Source organism: Ornithodoros turicata, chromosome 6 (assembly GCF_037126465.1).
Source record: "Ornithodoros turicata isolate Travis chromosome 6, ASM3712646v1, whole genome shotgun sequence".
Taxonomy (NCBI): domain Eukaryota; kingdom Metazoa; phylum Arthropoda; class Arachnida; order Ixodida; family Argasidae; genus Ornithodoros; species Ornithodoros turicata.
This window is the reverse complement of record NC_088206.1, coordinates 18,171,835-18,193,350: the sequence shown is the minus strand read 5'-3', so window position 1 is coordinate 18,193,350 and position 21,516 is coordinate 18,171,835. Positions and strand designations below refer to the sequence as shown.

The window sequence follows — 21,516 nt, the reverse complement described above, 5'->3', positions numbered from 1 at the left end:
TCACGGCCGCTTGTGTCGTACTACTCGCTTTTAATCGGAGCGTGCGTGACATGGGGCGTGTGGTCACGACGAGGAAATACGTTGGGATGACGACCCTAACCTTCATAAGAAAAAATTAAAGAACGTGGCAGTTGGGCCGTGTTGCGTGTCGCATGTATCCCACCATCTAGCCTGTATTTCCCTTATTTCCACTGTCACGGACCCTAACCTTGGCCGAAATTTCACCTCCCCGGCCTCATTCACAATGGACGGTGTCCCACTTGTGACCGCAAGAGCTAGCGCGTCAAGGGTATCCTTTGTATTGTAGAACACCCGCACAAGCATTACATCAGTGCCATACTTACTTGCGCGTGTATTCTGGAGCATCATAATGGATTCGCCAAGCAGACGACAGAATGACGTCGCCGTTTCTGCATCGATGATGACTTACACTTCAAATACTTTTCATTAAAAAATGAAATAAAAAGAAACAATAAAAAAGGCTTCTGTTGCAAATTGAAAGAAATGACAAATTAGAGTGACTTGTGACAGAAGTGCCAATTATCCCTACCCCAGCCGGGGGCGGATCCAGACCCTCGGTTAGGGGGGGGGGGGGGGCGGTTACTTTGTCGAAGCGCGTAGTGGTGGAGGGGAGAGAGGGAAATCCAATGTACAAACTAATATTTTCTGGTTGTAGGTGGGGCGATCGCCCCCCACCCCCTCCTCCCCGGGTCCGCCACTGCCTCCAGCTGAGTAACATCCAGAAGGATGTGCCAAATTTTTAGATGTTGTATCTCGTCCTTCCTGCAACATAGGAAGAGCTCTAGTTGCTGTGCTCCACAAAATTTGTGAAGATTACAAGCTTGGAAAAATGCCATACAAATTTGACTATTCAACCCGTGCCACAGACCCTACAAAGGTTCCTCTGCCTCCAGCATTAGTTTTTCTACAATGCAAGAGTCTTCTTTCAGCATATTTTGGCACAAAAAGGCTGATGAAAAGTGGCAGCAGGCTACAACAATCTGCGTATTCCATGCACCAGACCGACCAACCTGCATTATTTTTTAAGGGGTGGGGCTGATACACCTATGCAGTTTTGCAGCTTTTTTGCAGCTGTTGCCCAGAATTTACAGGGTATGCTGGGCAAAAAAACAAACCACTATGCAACCAGCTGGCATCGAGCATCAATATTGTAGTTAAAATCACTTAGTGCTTCACCGTTTGGTACTTGAATGTGATATGGTAACTATGCTTAATGTTTCAGCAAACTTTCAGTAAGCATTTCTAGCAAGCACTAGTTATGAAGTCCTTCTAGTTAACTGCTGACTTGTGAACATGAACTGACACAAATGCACATGGGTGATCAGCTGATCTGTGCTGTGCTGGTACAATGCATTATTATATCTCGACTGATCCATCCAGTATAAAATGCAAGAAGGCATAACATCAGGGAAAAAAAAGACTCAAGTCAAGAGAGAACAGTACTAGCTGGGCACTTGAGTACTTGACAGGAAAGACTCCAAAGAAGTACTTTAAGTACGGCACAAAATACAGTAAAACCCCCAAAGTCTGACACCTCCCTACCTCGGACAACTCCCCATGTCGGACAAGATTTCATCGCACTGGCAAGCTCCCATTGAAACTACATGGGGACGAAATTCTCTATGTCGGACACTTCCCTATCCCGGAAGTAGTCCCTGCTAAATCGGACAAAACCCTGGCCAAATTACCTCAATCTCAGCCCATCTTTGCACCAACAAAACCCAAAATGAGTCAGTGCCCTTGACTTTCTCCCTTTTTTTTCTCCTATACTGGTCTCAGCATTTTGTTGTTTTAGTTTTTCGAGTCCAAAAACGGGTGCCGTCACTCTACGCTGTAACTATTCTTTGTGTGAGCACTTGTCTTCGGTTTGTCTAGAGCCTTTGAACGCGCACTGCACCAGGGCAATGGAAAGTGGGCTGACGCTTCAAAGACAAGTCCTTGGGCTTAATTCCAAGTGGGTTTAAATTTTCAAGCAAGCTGCACGCTGCTCGAAAAGCTCCAAAGGTAATGCCATTGAGTGGAATCTGCACAGAATTGAATCTACCAAAATCAGCAATAATTATCAGTGAAGAGTGGGTAGAGAAGTACCAGGTACCTCTAATGACCATGAATTGAAGAAGGGGACATTTCCAGCAACACAGCTGTGATCTTTTCCATTTTTTGTTTCCCTCGTATTCTGCAACTTGGGCACTTCCTTAAGTACGACACACTTCGGCTGCACCGCGGGTGTCCAAGATAAGGAGGTTTCACTGTATAAAGTTTGAAATGTACTTAAAGTAGCACCTGAGTACTCCTTAGCTCAAGTAGTTCTCATCACTGGGATATAGGCATGTGTTATGGTAGTAGCTACAGTACCAGTGAATGTGTTTATGCAAAGTACCAGATTTACTCTACCACTAAAAAAAAAAGGAAAGAAGAAGAAGCAAAGCCATTCCCTGCTGGAAGCAAAGCTCATACAAGTGAATATGCCGCTCTTGTAAAAATACCAGACACCCCACCTGATCTCTGTGCATGGAAGGGGGCACGAAGCCCCGATAGTCTGAGATCAGGGGGTATATGCCCCCGTTGCCCCCATCTTATGACACCCCGTGGACAGGAGAGACATTATCATGTCAGCAACGGAGGTAGCGTAATGCATTCTATTCCCCAAATGTGCTGTGCCTACCTTTCAGAACATGAGTTGAAATCATATTAATGTTCTGTAAAACAGCAAACCATACCAGCAATTTCATCTCACGGTTCAAAGGTGCCATGTACCCCGAACGCCACAAACAATGTGAAAAGAAACAAAAAATGCTTCTCAATGGTATGGACAAAAAAAGTATGTCATTTTACTTTTATTGCTATTTGCAACTCCAAACCTGAAGGGCAATTTTTGAAATTAAAAACCACAACAAAAACCATCTTGTAGAATAGGCACATACATAACAAGAACAGTGGTCATCAATAGAATGATCACGTCTATGAGAAATAAAAGCTTCAATGTTGCAAAATATGCTTTGCACATTCATCTATGCTGGCGTTGACAACCACGTGAATCTTCAATTGTGTGTGCCACATGGCCCCTCAACACATATACCAGCTTTTAGCACACGGGAAGATGACGGGCCACGTATGTTTCATCATTGAAGTACACTTGGTAGTTGACTAGTACCAGTTAGGTGTATTAAGTTACAAACTGCACTACAGATTTTGTGCTACATATTGACATCATAGCAGTGTTTGGAAAAACGGTTATGTACAGGAGTCCAGTATGTCATTGTTACAGAGTAGACTGCCATGTCTGTAAGCAAATTAAATGGACAAGCTGTTGACAAATTGATGAACCACAAAGAATGTTAGGTGCTGTACCATGTGTGATACCAAAAATTAAATGTCACACACTCGACATGGCGAAGCAAAGTAATGCATGTGCAAAGAGAAGTCACAAAAGACTGCAGTGGCGTCCTTTCAAGATGTTTTTACACAACACGCCCATCCGTTCGTGTTGGTCCGAAGACCACAAGACATTACCCTTTATAATTTTTTGCAAAACTATTCTCAGTGGCAATTCCATGTGGCAGTGATTTAACAAATAACATCAGTGGATGAAAGCAGCATAGTACATTCCACAGACTTCATGCGTGGCATTGTTATGTCTGCTGAAAACAATGTGTTGGGTGTCTGTTTTCTGTAGGGTCCCCAAATATCTCATTATGTGCGTCGCTTAGTACATTTTAGTACTGAGTTCTCAAAGGTTGCCTTCAGTACTACATATTCTCTCTGCTTCCTCAAGACCCATTTCCATTTAGGAGCTCAGACACCCTTCATGTAACAGAAAGACACCGTGAAAGAAAAATCGTATGGCATAAATCTTCTACACTAATTCGCTTATAATATATACTGATATGTAGTATCAAACTTCTTCAACAAATGATATTTACAAATTAAATGGCTTTGTGCAAAAGTGTGTCACTGCAGAAAGTCTACATGCAACAATTTTCGTTACGTAGGAGGTAAAATATAGAACGTTCACGTGATATTATGTAATTACATGTCACTGCAGTAATACTTATGTACAAATCACAGGCTAACTAGCGCTTGTAATTTCTCATACTAAATGCCACGTCAATTATGCCACCATGTAATATGTGAAACAAGTCCTATATTACTAATAAAGCAGATACATTCAGGAGTAGTAAGCACAGAAGGCATGCTCGTTACAGCTGACTAGTCAGAGCACAAATTGCCTAGCACAAGAACATGGCACAACTGTAAAGTGGTCCTGTTGCCCAAGCCAGTTCTTGCTAATTTTAGACAGATGTACGTCAGTCAGCGATCTTGTAAAAGCAGATAAGGTGTGCGATTGAAACATAGTTCACAGTGTCAAAAGGAAATCAGGAAGTACTGGAACAAATGCTTTTTGCATGGAGGTGTAATATGATGATCTCAACCTCATGGAAAAATATGAGGCCATCCAACATTACTCCAAAAAGCTTTCCTGATCTGGCTGCCACAGTTAATGACCGTTCAGTCGACTGAATTGTAACAGGTGACAGAACCCTTAGCATGCACATACTACGTCCAAGTACGCTGTAAACTGAGCGTCTCAATTAGAAAGTTTTGGGGCCTCTGATCATGGCAACCGAATGAAGAAAACTCATGTTTTCTTGCATGTAGCATGTTAATGTTTCAAAAAACAATTTATGCGACACACACAATAGGCCGTTAGGTCACACCTGCAATTCAAAGCACATGCTCCAATCTTCTTAAAGTGCCGCTAAATACGAAATAAAACAAATAGAAATTCTTTAGTTTCCATAGTGGCACTTTAAGCACTCCTTTCCATGCAGATAATGGGATACCGATTCTTTCCGTTTTGGCTCACCCTATAAAACAGAAGTCCAGTGTCGACAGAAAATGTCAACCACAGGAAACACACTTTACAATATCACGTGGCGCGTTGCCTTCAATGCTTCCAAAGTATGTATAGCACTCAATTTTCGTGGCATGGCCCCGGTTTGCAATGGTGGAAGACGACAGTTAAGATGGAAACAAATCCTTTCTGCCACAGTTAAATAAACAGTTATTCCATGCATAGAAGAAAGCATCAGTAGCTTGTGGAAAAAAGAAACGGAAGAAGAAAGCTCTGACACCATGATAAAACAATAGCACAACTGATACTGCAGCTTTGTAGATATCAATCATCACACAACCACACTTTACCCCACAAAACTTTGGCACAGAAATAAATTTTGTCTTTTGGCATCACACTTGACATCTACAAAAAATGAGTGCAATCAAACACAACGAAATGCAACTGCTGTTCAACTGCCAAACTGCCTTCACTTTCGTGTGATTTGTGAAAGGTCACAGGACACACATGAAAACAGTAACCTGCAGCAAATTCTAGGTGCATCGCATCGTTTTCGTTACAAATCTTGCAGATGTGTAATGAAACTGTCCTGGACTGTCACAAGAAAACGGGGCAAACCCAACAATAATTGTGTCCAAGGTATAATCTCTCGAATGATAAGATGCAAACAGTGATGGATCCTTATGCGCGGAACAATAAAAAAAAATATGCATGAAAGTCACAGTTCAGAAAAGAAACAGAAAAGCCTTTTTTTTTTTCCCATCAGTCTTTGCTTGCATAAAACCACTACCGTATAAACCGGACTATGGGTTGAGGTTTATTAGAAAAAAAGAGCTCCCCAAAAACTGCCCTACAGTCTTATAAGCTGGTCAATGGGCAATATTTTTTCCTTAAGTTTTTTTCCTCTCTTCAGAAAATGGGGTTGACTTACGTAAGGATAATGACACTACTTCTGACTCTTTCGGGTAAAACGCCTTTTCCAGATTCGGGAGGGCAAAATCGGGTGCTATTTTCAAGTCTGTGATTCGGGGTGAAACTGGGTGCTGCTGATCCATTCAGGTGTTATCAGGATATTATGTTTTGCTTCCAGTCCAGCACGCCACCCCAGTTAAAGGGCATATAATGGTCAGATATACATACTTCACGATTTATAGGTACTAGAGCACCGCATCTTGTAACATCAAATGTGCTTCGCATACTTATTGTAGCACTCAAATAATATCTACATGACACATTCGTATAAATTGCTAGTAAATAGTGCGTATGATATGTGGTAAAACCTGATACCTGATTGGAATTCGGGGAGATATCTGGTTCAATGCAAAAAAGTCAGGCCCTACCTATAACCCAGTTTATACGGTACCTATCCTTCTGGAAATGTAAAGCATTTTGCCACAGGTGCTGCTGAAGCTGCTGGAGAAAGCCACACAAAATGACAAGGCTGAAATAGCAGGGACACAACAGAGGAGCAGAAGGCAGCGTACGTCACATTGTCCGTAAATGCGATAGAAGATGCCGAAGGAAACAAAGGCCGAAGCATCAGAGCATTTGTTTCCTAGTCTAACTTCAATATTCACCGAAGTAGAAACTGCATATATACATTCACATAACAGGGGTATGAATATGCATAATTATACTAGTTTTCTCTCCATCTTGTACTCGCCAAATTTGCAAAATACTTGTTACATCAACTACGCCGACCTGAAATTACTTCTTTAGGATAGAGAGAGAAAGAGGGAGAGAACAAGAACGCAAGGACATTTGTGAATGTTAGCTTTGTCTTGCTGTACAATAACGTTTCCGCGATGCATTAACCCATGGATAAAAACACGCTCCGCGTAAGAGCAGGTTCTGAACCGGTCGTCTCTCAGGGGTGTAGCTTGTACGTAGCAGAAGTGAGGTGTTACACCCCTGGCTACTGTACACCAGAGCCCGGCTCAGCCTGTGGGCCTGGGCTGTACATTGTGAGCCCGCACCAGGACTGTACATTGACAGGCTCGACCCTGTGCTACTCCACTGTTAGCTAGTCACAGCTAAATTTTATAGCCCGCTACTCTGTAGCTGGCAGGCTGAGCCAGATAACCTAAAAATTCATTGTGCAGTGATCCAGTGTACACATTCCAAATTTTTGTGTGTCGATGTGGAGATGTGAAGAAATCCCCCAGCACCTTAGAAGAGATACCTAGAGCAGTCCAGGCGCGAATGTAACTTCCTACACGTTTATGAGCACGTACGCGCATCAGTGTGCACGCTTCGCCTACTGTGAGCTTGTCCCTCTGCAGGGATATCACCTCTGTACTCCGCCCTGTAAAGGGAGAGAAGGAAAACAAAAGCTCAGGGTCACAATGAGGCTGACCGCAACTGGTGCCCTTTAGAGTGTACTATCATTCATCCTACTTCGGTTTAAAAGTGAGCGGTCCCCATAACCACTATCGCAGTAGTACCGTTATGCCTGGTACAGAACACAGTAGCGTAATTTCCTAACTGCATAAAGGTCGTCTGCCTGGAAAGTCTTCCTCGAAACACTGCTGCTGATCGAAACAATGCGGCCGAAGGAAGCAGTGAAAGCCCCATTTTTAGTTAGTTTGTTTTTTTGAAGAGCCCAATTGTTATATTTTTTTTGTGTGTGTGTTTCTAGTTGCAGTGGGCTGTATGAGAAATACCACACGTTCTTCCGCTAGAAAAATAATTGCAGCTGACCCGTACTGCGAGAAAGAGGTGTCTACTCTGCACTGACGTCATATAGGTAAAGAAAGCCCGCTTAATGCCTCCTCTTCCTGCCTGGCTATGTGGACATAGAGCGTCAGGGATCACTCAGTCGCCGATGACGATTTTAAGCACAGCCCCCTACTCCTTCAGAGAGCCCTCAAAAGGATGAGCAAAGTTGAAGAAGCACGTCACAGAAGCAGATTGGGCCGGGCTTCCAAGGCCAATATTCTGCATGCTCACTGTAGACAGACTTACTTGATCAACTAAGTATGGCTTCAAGTAATACTAAGTGTTATTTAATTGCTGCTTTAAGGTAATCTAAATCCGAATTGATTTCCTCACGTATAAGATGTCCGTCTCTGCTAACCAAATGTTCAACATTCTCCTTCTGACTGTCGAAGGATATTCTCTCGGAATTTGCATCGGCCATAGCAAAGAAATAAGCTTCCAACAGGCTTTCACTGAACCCTTAGGTAATTTTGCTGGTGTAAGCGTATAACCTTTCTTTCCCCTATGAGAATGCTCACATTATGGAACAGCCCATGGGAGAATATTAGTCGCCTGTGAATGAAACCTAAAAGAGCACCAGATCGTGACCGAAGCAGTGAATGCCCCAGAAAGATAAGAAGATAAGCACAGACAACCACCACCACCATCACCTACCACCTTCTTCAGAAAGGCAATGCATACACATCAGTGTGTGCCAGGAAAGCATATGTGACAGCATTTAACACGCAGGGACAGAGGGTGAGATACTGCTCCAATTGAAAACAGATTTCTAGATAGATTTTTTTAGTTTCTAGATTTTTTTTTTACCCAGAGAGGGTACCCTGACAGGTATATATTTTCCAACTACATGGCTGTAGGATGGGATATCTTGTACACTGTTTTAGCTGATACACTCCTGATGTAAATGCACATTTTTGAGCAATTGAAATCAGTTAACTAGAAACAGAAGGAAAGCTCAGTAGCAGGTCAAGAAATGTTCCGTGTCGTTAGAATTCAAAGAACTCTTTCATGAGGCCTCAGAGCTAACTATAATTCCCAGAATAGCACAAATGCATAGTGTGATCCTATACAAAAACACCAAGAAAGTGCTGTAAGGCTATAATTTACATTGAAAGGCAAACGTTTCATAGAAATCATGTACACCAAATTGCTGGTGCTCTCCGAACCATGCGGTGCATACAACTGCAATAAAAAAGAGAGAGGGGGAGAGAGAAAGAAAGAAAGGTAGATGCAAGTGTATAGGTGCTGCAAAACATGCCAGAGGAAGCCATTCCAAACTCTAAGGGAGAAAAGGCATTCAGGGAGATGAGGTTCATGACAAAATGCAGGCCATTTAGTAATAAACAACAAAATGTAAATCAGCATACAGTGCTGGGTAAGCAATCTTGTCAGAATATTCATCGTGGAAGCAAGGCGTGCCTTCACCTAATTGTTGTAATTGTGATGTCACAAAATGTGACACACATTAACGCACCATCATCACTGAAATGTGAATGCAATGAAGAGTGTTGCAACAAGAATGCAGATTAATTCAACGTGAACATTTATGGCAACTACACAGCAGCACGTGTTGCAAATTCACATGCCTGGTACATTATCAAGAAGACTGTGCATAACCGTAAGAGTAGCCTCTCACTGTTCGATGCTGATGCCATGAAACATTTGTAACACAACAGAAGTACAACTTTTAGTCTCTAACAACAAACAATGAGTGTACAAAACAGCTGCCAGGTGAACAAAGTAAAAATAGATAACAAGGCATAACAAAGCACAATGCTTTACCCTCAGTAAAGACTGAGGTCCACAAGAAAACATTCCCGTGCTCCATGTACTATATAAGTTGCAAAACCAAGGTAAGAAATTTCAACAATGCATGCTGCAGTGCACATATGCACAACATATAGATAGATGCAAACACTGTACAGACACAGTCAACATATCAATGTAAAACTTGGTTAGATGAAGTTAGGTGACGTGCAAAATGGCACATCCATGTGCAGGCAGGGCAGTAAATTGCAACATATGGGTATTCGGAGGGACCAGTTGCAACACATGGATACAGGCAAGGACATGCTCGATGCACAAGGTAAAATTAGGTACATTTCTAGGTACTATACACACCCTGCTCGCTCTGAAAAGGACGCACGGCATTGTCTAGAATCAGATGAGCGATACAGCTTTCATCTCCTGCGAGAGTTTGAAATTGGGCTCGACCAATGAACACATTACTGATTAGTCATTGCCTTGCCAGTAAGTGGAACGAGAAATCTCAAAACACGATTACGTATGTACTAGCTGTCATTGTCACTTGTCATGTATGACAAGTTGCTCCTGCCATACCTTTTTAGTTTCTTCCTTATCTCTCAGTTCTCATGTAAAACGAATTTTTGTTAGAAGGTCGCCACCATACTGTTAGTCCAGACAGCGACCAACAAGTTCCCGATCTCAAGTTGGAGAAGTCCAACTGGCGCCGGACTTATCTGACACCATCGACACGAGCAGGCTCTGAAAATCTGCCAACTCTGGTCCGCAGATATCCAGAGCGGCCACTGCTCCACCCACCTGAGCATCTGGCATGGTCCGTGGTGGCACGGGGGGCTTGGGCCCCAGGTCCTTCCTCTGTAGCACTGGCTTGTTGGGAGGCACCGGCGGCGGCGTGGGACGACCAGCAACTCCCCCTGCGGGCGCCCCTGCCTTCTTGGGGGGTGTTCTCACTATCGTTCCTACCTCGACGACGGGTGGCACCGCCCCGGGAGTGGGCGCCGAGGCGACAGATGGCACTGGCAGGGGCGGTGTGGCCGTCGCCGCAGTCGTCAGGGGTGCAGGGGGCTGCGGAGAAACCGGTCTCTGCCCTGGCTTGGGAGGAACCTGTGGCACTAGCCCCCCCGTGGGAACGGGGGGCTTAGGGGATGGCGGTGCCTTTGGTCCCACTGCCACACCCCTAGGCGGGGTGGGAGCGGGCACAGCAGCACGAATTGTTGGAGGCGGTGCACTGGATGGTGTGACTACCGTGGTGCTGCGAACGCCTTCTCCGAGGGCGAGTGAGGTGATGGCAGCAGCTCTCTCTGCTTCAGAGCGCAGTCGCTCCAGTTCCAGCTGCTGTTGTGCATTCAGGGCCTTCAACTCTACAACCTACAACCGTGAATTCATTAGGCTCAGTACAGCCTGTTCAACCACCGGCGGTTGTAATGTCGAGGGTAGAATGCACTATTCACCCCTCTATTCGTGCAAAAAAAATCTCCCTAAATGCCTAAAAAACACACCTATTGCCCTAAAACAATGGGCTCTATTTTAAGGGGGTTAACTTAAAAGACTACTGCACCTTGTTCGGCAAGGTTGGAAAAGTATCACACTGCACAGTAAAACCTTCAAACGGTACATGTAAAAAAAAAAAGCCACTTCTTTTTTCTTGTGTGCATGGATCCATGCAGAACACACTTTAGATGCAGAAAGCAGACTGCTCGACATACCTGTGACTGATACCGCTCTCTTTCTAGCTCAAACTCTGCTGCCTGTCGTTCTAGCTCTTCTTCCATCTGTAGGGACTTCTTACTCTCCTCCTCAAGTCCTTCCACCATGTCAGCAGACCGACTCTTCTCTTCTTTCAAGATCTATGTGACGAACCATTCAAACAATGGTGTGCTCTTTAGAACAAATGTCGTAGCTACACCCGGTTACATCGTGAACTCCTATTTCAGTTAAGTGGGTAAAGACGATGCAGAAAAATGTAAAAACAACCTGAACAACTGGCATCTCACCTGAAGGAGGTGTTCACTGCGCTGGCGCTCCTGCATGAGCCGCAGGATGAGACGTTTCCTCTCAGCCAGTAACAGAAGTACAATCTGCTTCTGGCGGCTGCGCTCTTGCTCCAGGCATTCGCTCACCTGGAATCCCCCAATGGCATTAGCTTTGGCGCATTATATTTTAATGAGTTAAAAGGGGTTAAAAACCGAGCTGTTTGGAGCCTCATTTCAAAACGACTAAAAGCGCCAGTTCAGGGTAACACTTATGAAGGATGACTAGGGTTCTTCGTTTTCGGGTTAAACCCGATTTTTCACGACAGTTCACCCTCCCCCCAAACAAGTTTTCAAGAATTCAGGGGGTTTCCTTAAGGGGGTGGGTGGGTAAAAATCGGGTGTTATCCCGGGAGTTGTAAAATAGGGTTAAGTCAGGCATATCCCTAAAGCACAAGACTCTATTTATGTCTCATTGCACTGATACTTTAAGTGATATCACTGTGACTGAAATTAGAGACTTTTAGAGAATCGCAAGTGCCCTACGATTTGGGCGCTCCGTATCCCATTCACAAGATGTAGAAGAAGTCAGGGCGTGCTTACGATTCACCAAAACTCCCAAGTGACTGCACATTTAAAATATAGGGAATGCTTAGGGTTCTTCGTTTTTGAGTTAAACCAGATTTTTCACGACAGTTCACCCTCCCCCCGAACAAGTTTTCAAGAATTTGGGTAAAACGCGATATCTACCCGAAATCCTTGCCGTCCTTCAACTTGCCGTTCTAGGTAAACCGTCGGAAAAGTGAATCGTAATATCGGCAAAGAGAGCTATTTGTGACAACCTATTTGTCCTCCTTTTATAATCCCCTCCTGCAGGAGAAAAAAGACGAGCTTTTGTGGAGCTCGGGCAAGTGTTTGAATACCGCGGTCATTCACTATCCCAGTTCCGAGCGGAAATATAAATATTCTTGTTTCCGGTCCCAGTGTCACGGCAGTGGCTTGTTTCATATGCCTTTCGTTTCACCCGAAAATTCCCCGATGACATATCAAACAAAGAGCGTAGCGCCCGATTTCTCCCAGAGTTCTTTTGTGTAAATACCCTAGTAGCACAAAACGTCGCAAGGACGTCTTTATTTGGCCAAATTGGGATAGAAGACGATTAGGACGTCAACGCAACGCCTAGAAGCTGTAATTTATAGTACGTTTATAAGACGTACCGATTTTCCATTTATAATACGTCTTCGTCATATCTGTTGAAAACGTATCCTAAAGGAAGACGTCCGTAAATGTCTTCCGTTCACGTTTGCAAGGCGTTCCGGCTTTCCGTTTATAACACGTCTTCACCATCTCTGTTCAAGAGGTGTCTGAAAGGAGGACGATTTGTGTGCACTGAGTAAGTTTACTTTCGGTGGACCTGCTGACTGTCTCAAACCAAAAGCAGTAAGAAACACAGATGTTGTGTTGATGGCGAGTTAATACTCCAAGCAATTCCCCACGTCAGTGTTATTTGTGTGCATAATTTAACTAAAATTAGACACCTCACCCTTCGTTCTGACTCAGAGGCGAGCAGGACTATCGAGTTTGCGTGAGTTTCTAAGACAAACAATGTATAGTATCTGTTTTCCTTTTCCAAGGGAATAGACCAATGCTAGACTCAATGCTCTGGTCTCCCTACGCGAACGAGATAGAGGGGGGTAAAAAGGGAGCTTGCTCTTTTTAGAGTGAGAGAGAGAGAGAGATTATGGTTTTAATGGCACAAATGCTTTTTGAGCCATTAAAACCATAATCTCTCTCTCTCTTTTTAGGGTGAGAGCATAACAATGTCTGCCTTGGTGGACTGTGTCTTCGATTATGGCCGAAAGGTCGCGTGGCAGTGTTGCTTGCAGTACTGCTTAGAGAAAGAGAAAATGAAACGTGTGGTGACGATGGCTGAGGTTGGAAAAAGAAAAAGAAAAAAGAGGAGGCAGATCTCTGCAAAACTATACCCGATTGATATGCACAGGGCTGAATTTTCTGACATTTAAATAAGTGTTTTAAACATTTTTTAGACATCTTCAGGACGACCAGAAACACGTCTTCAAGACTAGGGAAAGCGTAAACTTATCCCGGGATAGAAGATGTCTTGCAGATCAGATTAAAGACGTCTCCTAGATGAAAATGTGATCGTGGCTAGACCTTTTCTCGACGTTTACAAAACATTTTGGGCTACTAGGGAATTCCCCCCCCCCCCCATTTTGAAAAACATAAAACCGGAAAACGAAGAACCCTAAGACACACACACAGAGCACTGCAGACTGGGGGCATTTGTAGACGGTCTGGGCCCACAGAAAAAACCACATGTGCCTCAACTTGAAATTTTACCTCCATTATTTGGGTGAGGGACCAATGAGGTCACTCCACGGGCAATGGGGGAATTTGTGTGGAAACTGGGGTTCTGTGCAGACAGCTCACCCACTTGCATAGCATACTACGAACCCTTTTCGAGCATGCAATGTGTCTTGGATGAACCACCTTTGAAAGTTCCACATACAGGGTGTCCCACCGAAAAAGGGCCAGGGGCTAAAGAAAGAACGGAGTGCTCTACACAAATGGAACCAAATGTACGTGCTTGGCAGTTGTGTGGTCTATCCAAAAATATTTTTTCATCGCCCCTTGTCAATTAATTAGCGGTAATTAATTTTCTAACTTCTTAATTATCGGTTTTAGCTCTCAGATGTTAATAAGGAAGTTGTAGTATATGTCGAAAAAGACACAACTGAAGTGGTTCGAGGCCGCTATGGCTTGTGGTTTTGCTTTTCCCGGTTTTAAAAGTCCGGCAATCCGGCACCCGCACGCGACGATTGCAGTGCCCTCCTGCGTACATTGACCTTGAGATTAACGTTTGGAGACCATCCTTGGGCCACGTCACACAAGAGAAAGATATTTCACATGCTTCACGGCACACCTATCAGAGTGCACTACAAACGTCGCGAACGGGCGCCAAGTTATGGGGAGCGCTCTGTGGTGCGCGCGGCTTCTCAAACTAATTTTTAAACCCGGGCAAAAACGAAACCACAAGCCACAGCAACCTCGAACCACTTCAGTTGCGTCTTTTTCGACATGTTCTACAATTTCCTCATTGACATTTGAGAGCTAAAACCGATAATAAAAAAGTTAGAAAATTAATTATCGCTAATTAATTGACAAGGGGCGATGAAGAAAAAAAAATTGATAGACCACACAACTGCCAAGCACGTATAGTTCGTTCCATTTGTGTAGAGCACACCGTTTTTTCTTTAGCCCCTGGCCCTTTTTCGGTGGGACACCCTGTATACTGTATGAACAATCAAAATACTGTCACGTTCAAACAGGTACACGGGGTCCTATTTCTGTCACTCACTGCTTCACCTTGTATGGGCACAGTGACGATAACAACATCAGAGTATAACATGAAGGGTGGCATCACCTTAGAATGCACGCTGTCCGGCTGGTTTCTTTTCGGCGTTCATTGCCCAGTTGTAAATTCGACGGGCCACTAAAAGTGAGCACACACTCACATAACGCACGTCGTTCACATAACACACGCAACGCTGTGTTGCAATAAAGAAAAAGGTATCCGAACAGTGTTGACTACACTTGCATCATTTTCTGTTTTAAATGTGTGTTTATATGAAGGCGGCTTGAACTTGTGCCAAATATTTAAAACTACTGAATCTGTGGCACAACAGTTTATGGAAAGCATTCCCTCAAATCCTGTTCTCGTAGGCTCTTCGGCATGGGGAGCTTGGAGCGAAAGACCTTGCGACCTTTTAGCAACAACTGTTGCTTCATTGTGACTAAACACCTCCTAGCAATTTCCTGGACCTTATATCCAAACACTAGCCGTTGACTTTTGCAATTTCACTGCAGATTCTAGAAAGCTGCAGTTTGTGTAGTTCCACCTGCTAGTATTAGCCTTTAAAAAGTTTCAAAAAAGCATGTGTCATAGTCAGAGCTACATTACTCAAGAAGTGTAATTGAGTTACAGCGATAACCTCATGTAATTCAATTACTGGTGTGCAGCTATACACTGTGTGCATTTTGGCCAGACATTACGTTCCAGAAGTTCATAATCTAGATCGTGGACTAGAACGATAAAATTATTTGTAGAAAATGGAATACACGACCAAAAATCAGAAACGACGTCTAACACTGACATCGCACTAGTAGTTTTGTGGCACTAGGCATACAGCATTGAAGTGGTGCATGCAATGCACCAAGAATTAAATTTATGAAAACAGGAGTTAAAAATCTATACCAATGACTACATGAGATGAGCGCCCACACACGCAGTTTAAACATTGTTCGAGTACACAGTTGAGCCCATTTATAAGGATATTGACAGTAATATGAAATGTGGTCACTATGTCAGAGTATCGTTGCACATGAACTTTCGCAAAACCACTGGTACAGGTCAGATCAATGAAGTAGAACAGCACAAGTAGAATGCCACTGAATATGCATGCCTGTTGAAAGCAAGAAAAAGTTTTATCTCTAGATTGAAGGAGCTTTTTGTCACATTCCATGAAAGCTTTTCCAACGACAGTGTAACCGCCGATACCACAAGAAGTTACGCACCTCTTTTGAGATTGATTGCTGTGTCAATCAATCAATCAATCAATTGCTGTGCAAGCCATCAGCATTACAGTTGCATAAGACATCATCATTTCCACTATCAGAACTGAGTTGTCCATGAGAACGCAATAAAAAAAAATGTAATCTTGATTCTTGTTTTTCACGTACTTTACCAGCAACCTGGATAATTCTGATCGCGATACGTGAGCAAGCGCTTTGATGATGATCGTTACATCGAAGTCTTGTTTACATGTGCTTCAATGGGCAAACTTACAGGAACCAGAAATTTGATCGTAGTATTAGAGTTACATTATATTAAAGATGGTAATAAATGGGCTTGACTGTATAATGTTTCATATGGATACGAAAACCTATGCAAGACCAGTAGCTATAAGCACAGAAAGCTTAAATGTAGTACAGAAATTTACAACAAGCTCATTTAAACCACTGCATAAAGTGATTGTCCCTTGGGTACTGCAAAATCTAGTTAAATTACAGTTACTCCTTTTCTCTAGGTATCTAGATATGGCAATTAATTCTATTGAGTATAATTAATTATAGCAACTTAATTGCTTCACAGCTCCTGTCATGAACTCACGTGCACATCCAGTTTGGAAAAGCTACATTAATGTGGTGCTTACAAATCTTTACTAAATGTGTCTCCCAATACAAGGCGAAAGAGCTAGAGACAAGTCGTCTTGGAATTATTAAAAGGTGTCAATGTTTACCTGCTTCAGATCTTTGTCAAGGCGACGATTCTGCTGTCTTTCAAAATCCATTTCTTGGCGAAGGCGATCCCTTTCTTTCTCTAAGCTGTAGGCATTATCTCCCCCTCCTTGAACCAAGTCACGCATTCTTTTCGCCTTCTCATCTTCTAGTTCCTTGCAGAGCTGAAATTCAAATCATAGAAACAGGAATGTAAGTACAAACATAAGTACACATGCCATCACCGATGTAGCGAGTCTCTTCTAACGTGCGCACAATGGAAGAAAACCATGCACTCTTAAAAAAATTCAGAACAAATAATGGCAGCATTTTTGCGAGCTTCTAACGCGACTTGGTTCCGGATTATGTATAGTATTTAGGCTTTGTGTTTTCTGGTTTTATGTTTTTCAAACACTGGGGACAAAAATCTGGTTTTATTTGAGGAGTGGCACGTGAAAGAGCTGATTTTTGTGTGGAAGATAGGAAGAGTAGCGCATCGCACATCACATGAATAAGCTGCCAAGCGGCTGTGCTGAGTGCAAGGTGTTTATCATCTTCCAGCGCCTGTATAGCTGGCTGAATTTACACTTTCGTCAGTTCCGTTTCACTCCCAGTTCTGTCTAAACTTTTCGGGGTTACTTCTACCCAAAGTGGCAATGGCGCAAATAGGGGCCAAAATGCGTCTTACAACGTTTCTCCCCAAAACACAAGGCCTTAAAGGGGCACTAAAATGCAAAAACAACTTGCTCTCAAATGAAAGTCCGTGTTTCAATTAGTATAATGCAAGCAAAATTTGTTTACACAGCGCTACCGTTTAGAAGAAAAGCGCAATGGAAACACAGCGGTCTTTGGCGGCAACGAATGGGATCACCAGGAGGCAAAGATTGGCGGCATCCAATGAGACAACAGGACAAGCGCGCGCATACCTATCGTGGCCGTGTGGATTTGGAACGTGTCCGATCGTAGTGCTCCGTATATGCGCGGCATGATGCGCACTGCTGCATTTTTCAATACCGATTCACTGAATTGTCGCCCACAACAGTTCTGGCGAATGTTCCACTGACAACATTTATCTTCACATCCATCGGACAGCGACACCAGTGCGTTTTGCGAACGCGCACTATGCTTTTCACCGGGACACAACGTGGCACGCGCAGCATGGACTAAAAACACAGATGCACGAGCTGAAAAGACGTTCACTGTTTTACCGCCGAAGCAAGAAAGAGTCCGGTGTAATTTCGATTGTAGCTCCATAATGGAATCAAAGTTTTGAATTATGATAACAAGTATGAAATTAACGTAGCGTGTAACCTAATTTGAGGTGAACTTGTTTTGTCATTTTAGTGCCCCTCTAATTATACTAATAACAAAAATTTGCAAATTGAGAATATGAATTATTCCAACCACGTAACATAATGTTGATGTACACCTAACGAATCAATAATATTTCCCGCAAAAAGTATTATGTCAATGACCTTCATATCCCAATTAAACCTGCATGGACTTTTTTTTTTTTATAAAAAAATTACAGATTCTGCACAAAAGCTACATGAACTTAGCTATACAGCCATTCACTGGCCGCCGACCGCAGGCTGGGCAGCTTATATGCTGTGTGCTCAACACACTGCGACTGTCACTACAACAAAAAGTAAAATTTGCTCTTGTAGCCAATAGAAATTATTTTCATGCATGTTTTGCTTCATTCGAACTTCTCTTGTCGTTTGCGAGTTACGTGCGACTGTAGATTGCTTTTCAGCCGACCCTTCTAGTAACGCAGGAAGGTACAATGCTTTAGTTACCTTCGTGCATCTCTGTTCAATCGCTTTAAGGTCTTCCCGCGTGCGGTTTTGCACACGCCTGTGCAGGCCAATGAGGTTTTCAAGGTGCCGTAGCTGCATTCCATGCAGAGCCTTGACAGCTGCTGCGTCAAAGCGGCCGTCGTATGCTCCTAAGACGTCCCTCTGAAGTGATGCCCAGGGATCGGTTCCACCATTGCCATTGGTGCTAGTTTTATTAGGGTATAACAACTGCTTCACTTGTTCTGCCTGGAAAAACGAAAAATCAGATTATTTAATTGCTGTTTTTGAACTGTAAGCAACAAACAATATGAGGAGATGAAGAAAGTGGCAATACACACACACACACACACACAAAAAAAAAATAAAAAAATCCCACTGGAGCATCCCTACATAGCCGTATCTACAGGTTGATGCACTGAAGCCACAAATATTTTGCATGAAAAGTACAATGTTTGATTTTTGCAGACGCAAGCTCGGTAGCCTAGTGGCTGAAACGTAAGGTTCCACTTCAATATTTGTAGAGCTGATCTTGCTGTAACAAGGACAAAACGTCATCATTACAAAGAAACCTATTTCAATGGACTGGCCCAGTGAAAAAAAAAACACACATTATATTCCATTCCAAGTTCCCCGCCCCCACTTCCTATGAAAGTCACATCACTTTTGGATGCTTCACTGAATTACAAAAATTACCAAACAGTCAAAAACGAAAGGGTATACAAGAACCAGTGATGTAAGCAAGCACTGAAATTTCTCGTACCTTCAGAACTGCAATGACGATTTCTCTCGCTTGAAGTTCTCCTTCCAGTACACTCAACAGTTTAACCAGGTCAGCTTTACTCAATTCCATCTTAGGATGTCGCTGTTAATGAAACACAGAAAAGACGAGTACAGTATTTACCACTCCACAAGTGACAAGGAACATGGCTGGACTTGCGTGACAATCGAACATGGAGATATTCGATTCCTTAAGAGAAGTAAAGTACTTTATAGCACCAATCCCATCGTTATCAAGGCGCGATCTCCGCATCGCGAGTGGGATCATTGCAAGCTGCAAGGGAACGATGACTGTCGAATTCCAGGTGCGAGCGCAACACATCACATCAATCACAACCTACGCTTAGAAGCATGCACGTTCACGCAGTCATGCCTTTCCAAACGCGAAGAACGTGGTCAGAGTATAACCAATCATTTCAGCTGATCGACATTCCAGACAAAAGGGAATCTCCCACTTTCACATCAACCGCCGTTACATATAAAACCCGGTACTTGTTCCGTTAACTGACACAGCGCTGATCTACAACGTATCACGGTGAAGGTCGTGCGTTTTGATTAGAACATGCTTGGGAAGTCTTACTTTCAGTGTGCTACTCGTCAACTTCTCGAAGCCTTCATAGGAGCAGGCGCCCACAGATCCTGGCTGCGATTTCAGGACGCCTCGCCCCGCCATATCGTTGCGAATTTGCGGTTACTTCTCAGTCCAGTTCGAAAACGACGCGCGTGGAAAATTCTCAACCCAGCGCGATTGCCGGCTGAGTCGAGCTTTTCGAACAAATTGTAGATAAGCGGCAAACCTCATAAAGACAGCTACCCCCTCACAATTCAACCGACGATGCACGCCATCTTGTATTCATACCGTCGAGAGCGAGGGGCATGAGAGAGTGGAGGCGGTGGTGGAAGCAGTGGAGGGTGGAGGAGGTGTGGTAAATTTAGAATTTAGTTTCAGGGAGTACACGCTTTCACCGGACCTCCGCGGTGCTGTGCAGCCATGCCTGCAAGACCAAACGAAAGACGTCGTGTAGTAAAAAAAAAAAAAGAAAAGTATAACGCAGCATTTTATTTACTTTTATTTTCGTTTTCGGACTGCGGGTGGCGTGGTGTATATCAGAGCAAGGCGAGTAGGGAACTCTTTCCCAACGCAGCAAAAAAAAAAAAAAAAAAAAACCTCAATTTGCAAAGTTTTGTCAACGTTCTTTTTCTTTCTTAATGTTTTTTTTTTTTTTGCCTCGGTTCAACTAGAGTCACTAAATAAGCTACGCTATTTAGCGTAGCTTATTTAGTGACTCTAGGTTCAACACCCTCCTGACCGGCGAAGACGCACATCAGAATCCAGCCCGCGAAGTTGGCCCAGCACTCTTCCCTCCACCTCGAGCAACATGCCGCCGAATAGGCAGGCAGATAGCTCGGCAATGAAACGGCACAGCAAACATCGAATGAAATTCCCAAATTTGTAATAACTGAAATATGATATGAAATGAACGATAGGTAAAAAAAAAAAGAAAGAAAGAAAAAAGAGAAAGAAATTGCCTATGGAAAATGCGCGGGAAAGGAGGTAGAAATAGAATCCAACTCTTCCAGGTTAAATGCACTTCCCAGATTGAATGAGGAGTGCTAATAATGAGTTAATTTGGGGTGAAATCGTGTGCTACTGATGCAATGGGGGTATTTTAGCTTTTTTATCTTTCTTTCCAGCAAGCACCCACAGGTAAAGGTGCATATATTGGTGAAATATGCATTCCTTTTAAATCATGGTTGCAAACACCGCATATGCTGTAACATCAAATGTGCACAGTTTATTTCTTCCAGAATTTCTTCGTTGAGAATTGTTGTGTCCGTCTCAATCTCCTCTGTGTCTCTGGTTCTTCCTTCTTCAAGTATGCACCAGCTTGTCAGCGTCCTCTCTCTTTTATATAAATTTTTGCAAAATGAACTCCGAAATTTGCCAAGTAAAGGTAACTTTTTTACCCAGCAATGTGAAGAGCGTGCCGAATTTACTCAAATTCATGATAATTAACAGGTATATTGAGGAGCTATCCCATCGGAAAGCATTGCCGAACATCATGCTTGTTGGGGCACCAAGAGCATAGCGCTTGATGACTTTTTGAGCGCAATCGTTGTCAGTCAGACGAAAGGGGGTCGCAAACCCAGCCCACAAAGTGATAGTAAAGAAAGTGACAGTTGCTGAAATTAGGAAAGGGAAGGCATGATCCCAGCAGAAGCCAGATACGATAAGCCATGCCTGTGTCATCTCTTTCTGTTATCACTCTTTGGGCTGGGTTTGCCACCTCCTTTTGTCTGACTGACAACAATT

The 21,516-nt window shown here is 43.4% G+C and overlaps 1 protein-coding gene across 3 annotated transcripts; it reads right to left on the bottom strand.

Moving 5' to 3' along the window:
* Nucleotides 1-2,843: 2,843 nt before the first annotated feature.
* Nucleotides 2,844-20,175, bottom strand: LOC135399313 (CTTNBP2 N-terminal-like protein). Of its 3 annotated transcripts, XM_064631165.1 has the most exons (8): nt 19,783-20,175; nt 19,186-19,287; nt 18,426-18,671; nt 16,650-16,811; nt 11,353-11,478; nt 11,065-11,205; nt 10,157-10,726; nt 2,844-7,181 (listed from the first exon to the last, which is right to left on the bottom strand). In XM_064631165.1, exons 1-8 carry the CDS (start codon nt 19,873-19,875, stop codon nt 7,164-7,166), a joined length of 1,458 nt encoding a protein of 485 aa, XP_064487235.1. In that variant the 5' UTR covers nt 19,876-20,175; the 3' UTR covers nt 2,844-7,163. The 3 variants fall into 3 exon arrangements, with proteins under 3 accessions (XP_064487235.1, XP_064487234.1, XP_064487236.1); XM_064631164.1 differs by having other exon boundaries at nt 2,844-10,726; XM_064631166.1 differs by lacking the exon at nt 19,783-20,175 and adding an exon at nt 19,412-19,519 and having other exon boundaries at nt 2,844-10,726.
* Nucleotides 20,176-21,516: the final 1,341 nt, after the last annotated feature.

Bases quoted from the DNA above. Each gene is read 5' to 3' on its own strand.
- LOC135399313 (XM_064631164.1), bottom strand. From the start codon at position 19,875: ATGGCGGGGCGAGGCGTCCTGAAATCGCAGCCAGGATCTGTGGGCGCC. The intron at 11,479-16,649 runs GTAAACATTGAC...GGGGGATTCCAG, and splicing joins TTGACAAAGATCTGAAGCAG to GTGAGCGAATGCCTGGAGCA. The intron at 11,206-11,352 runs GTGAGATGCCAG...TTCGTCACATAG, and splicing joins GCAGTGAACACCTCCTTCAG to ATCTTGAAAGAAGAGAAGAG.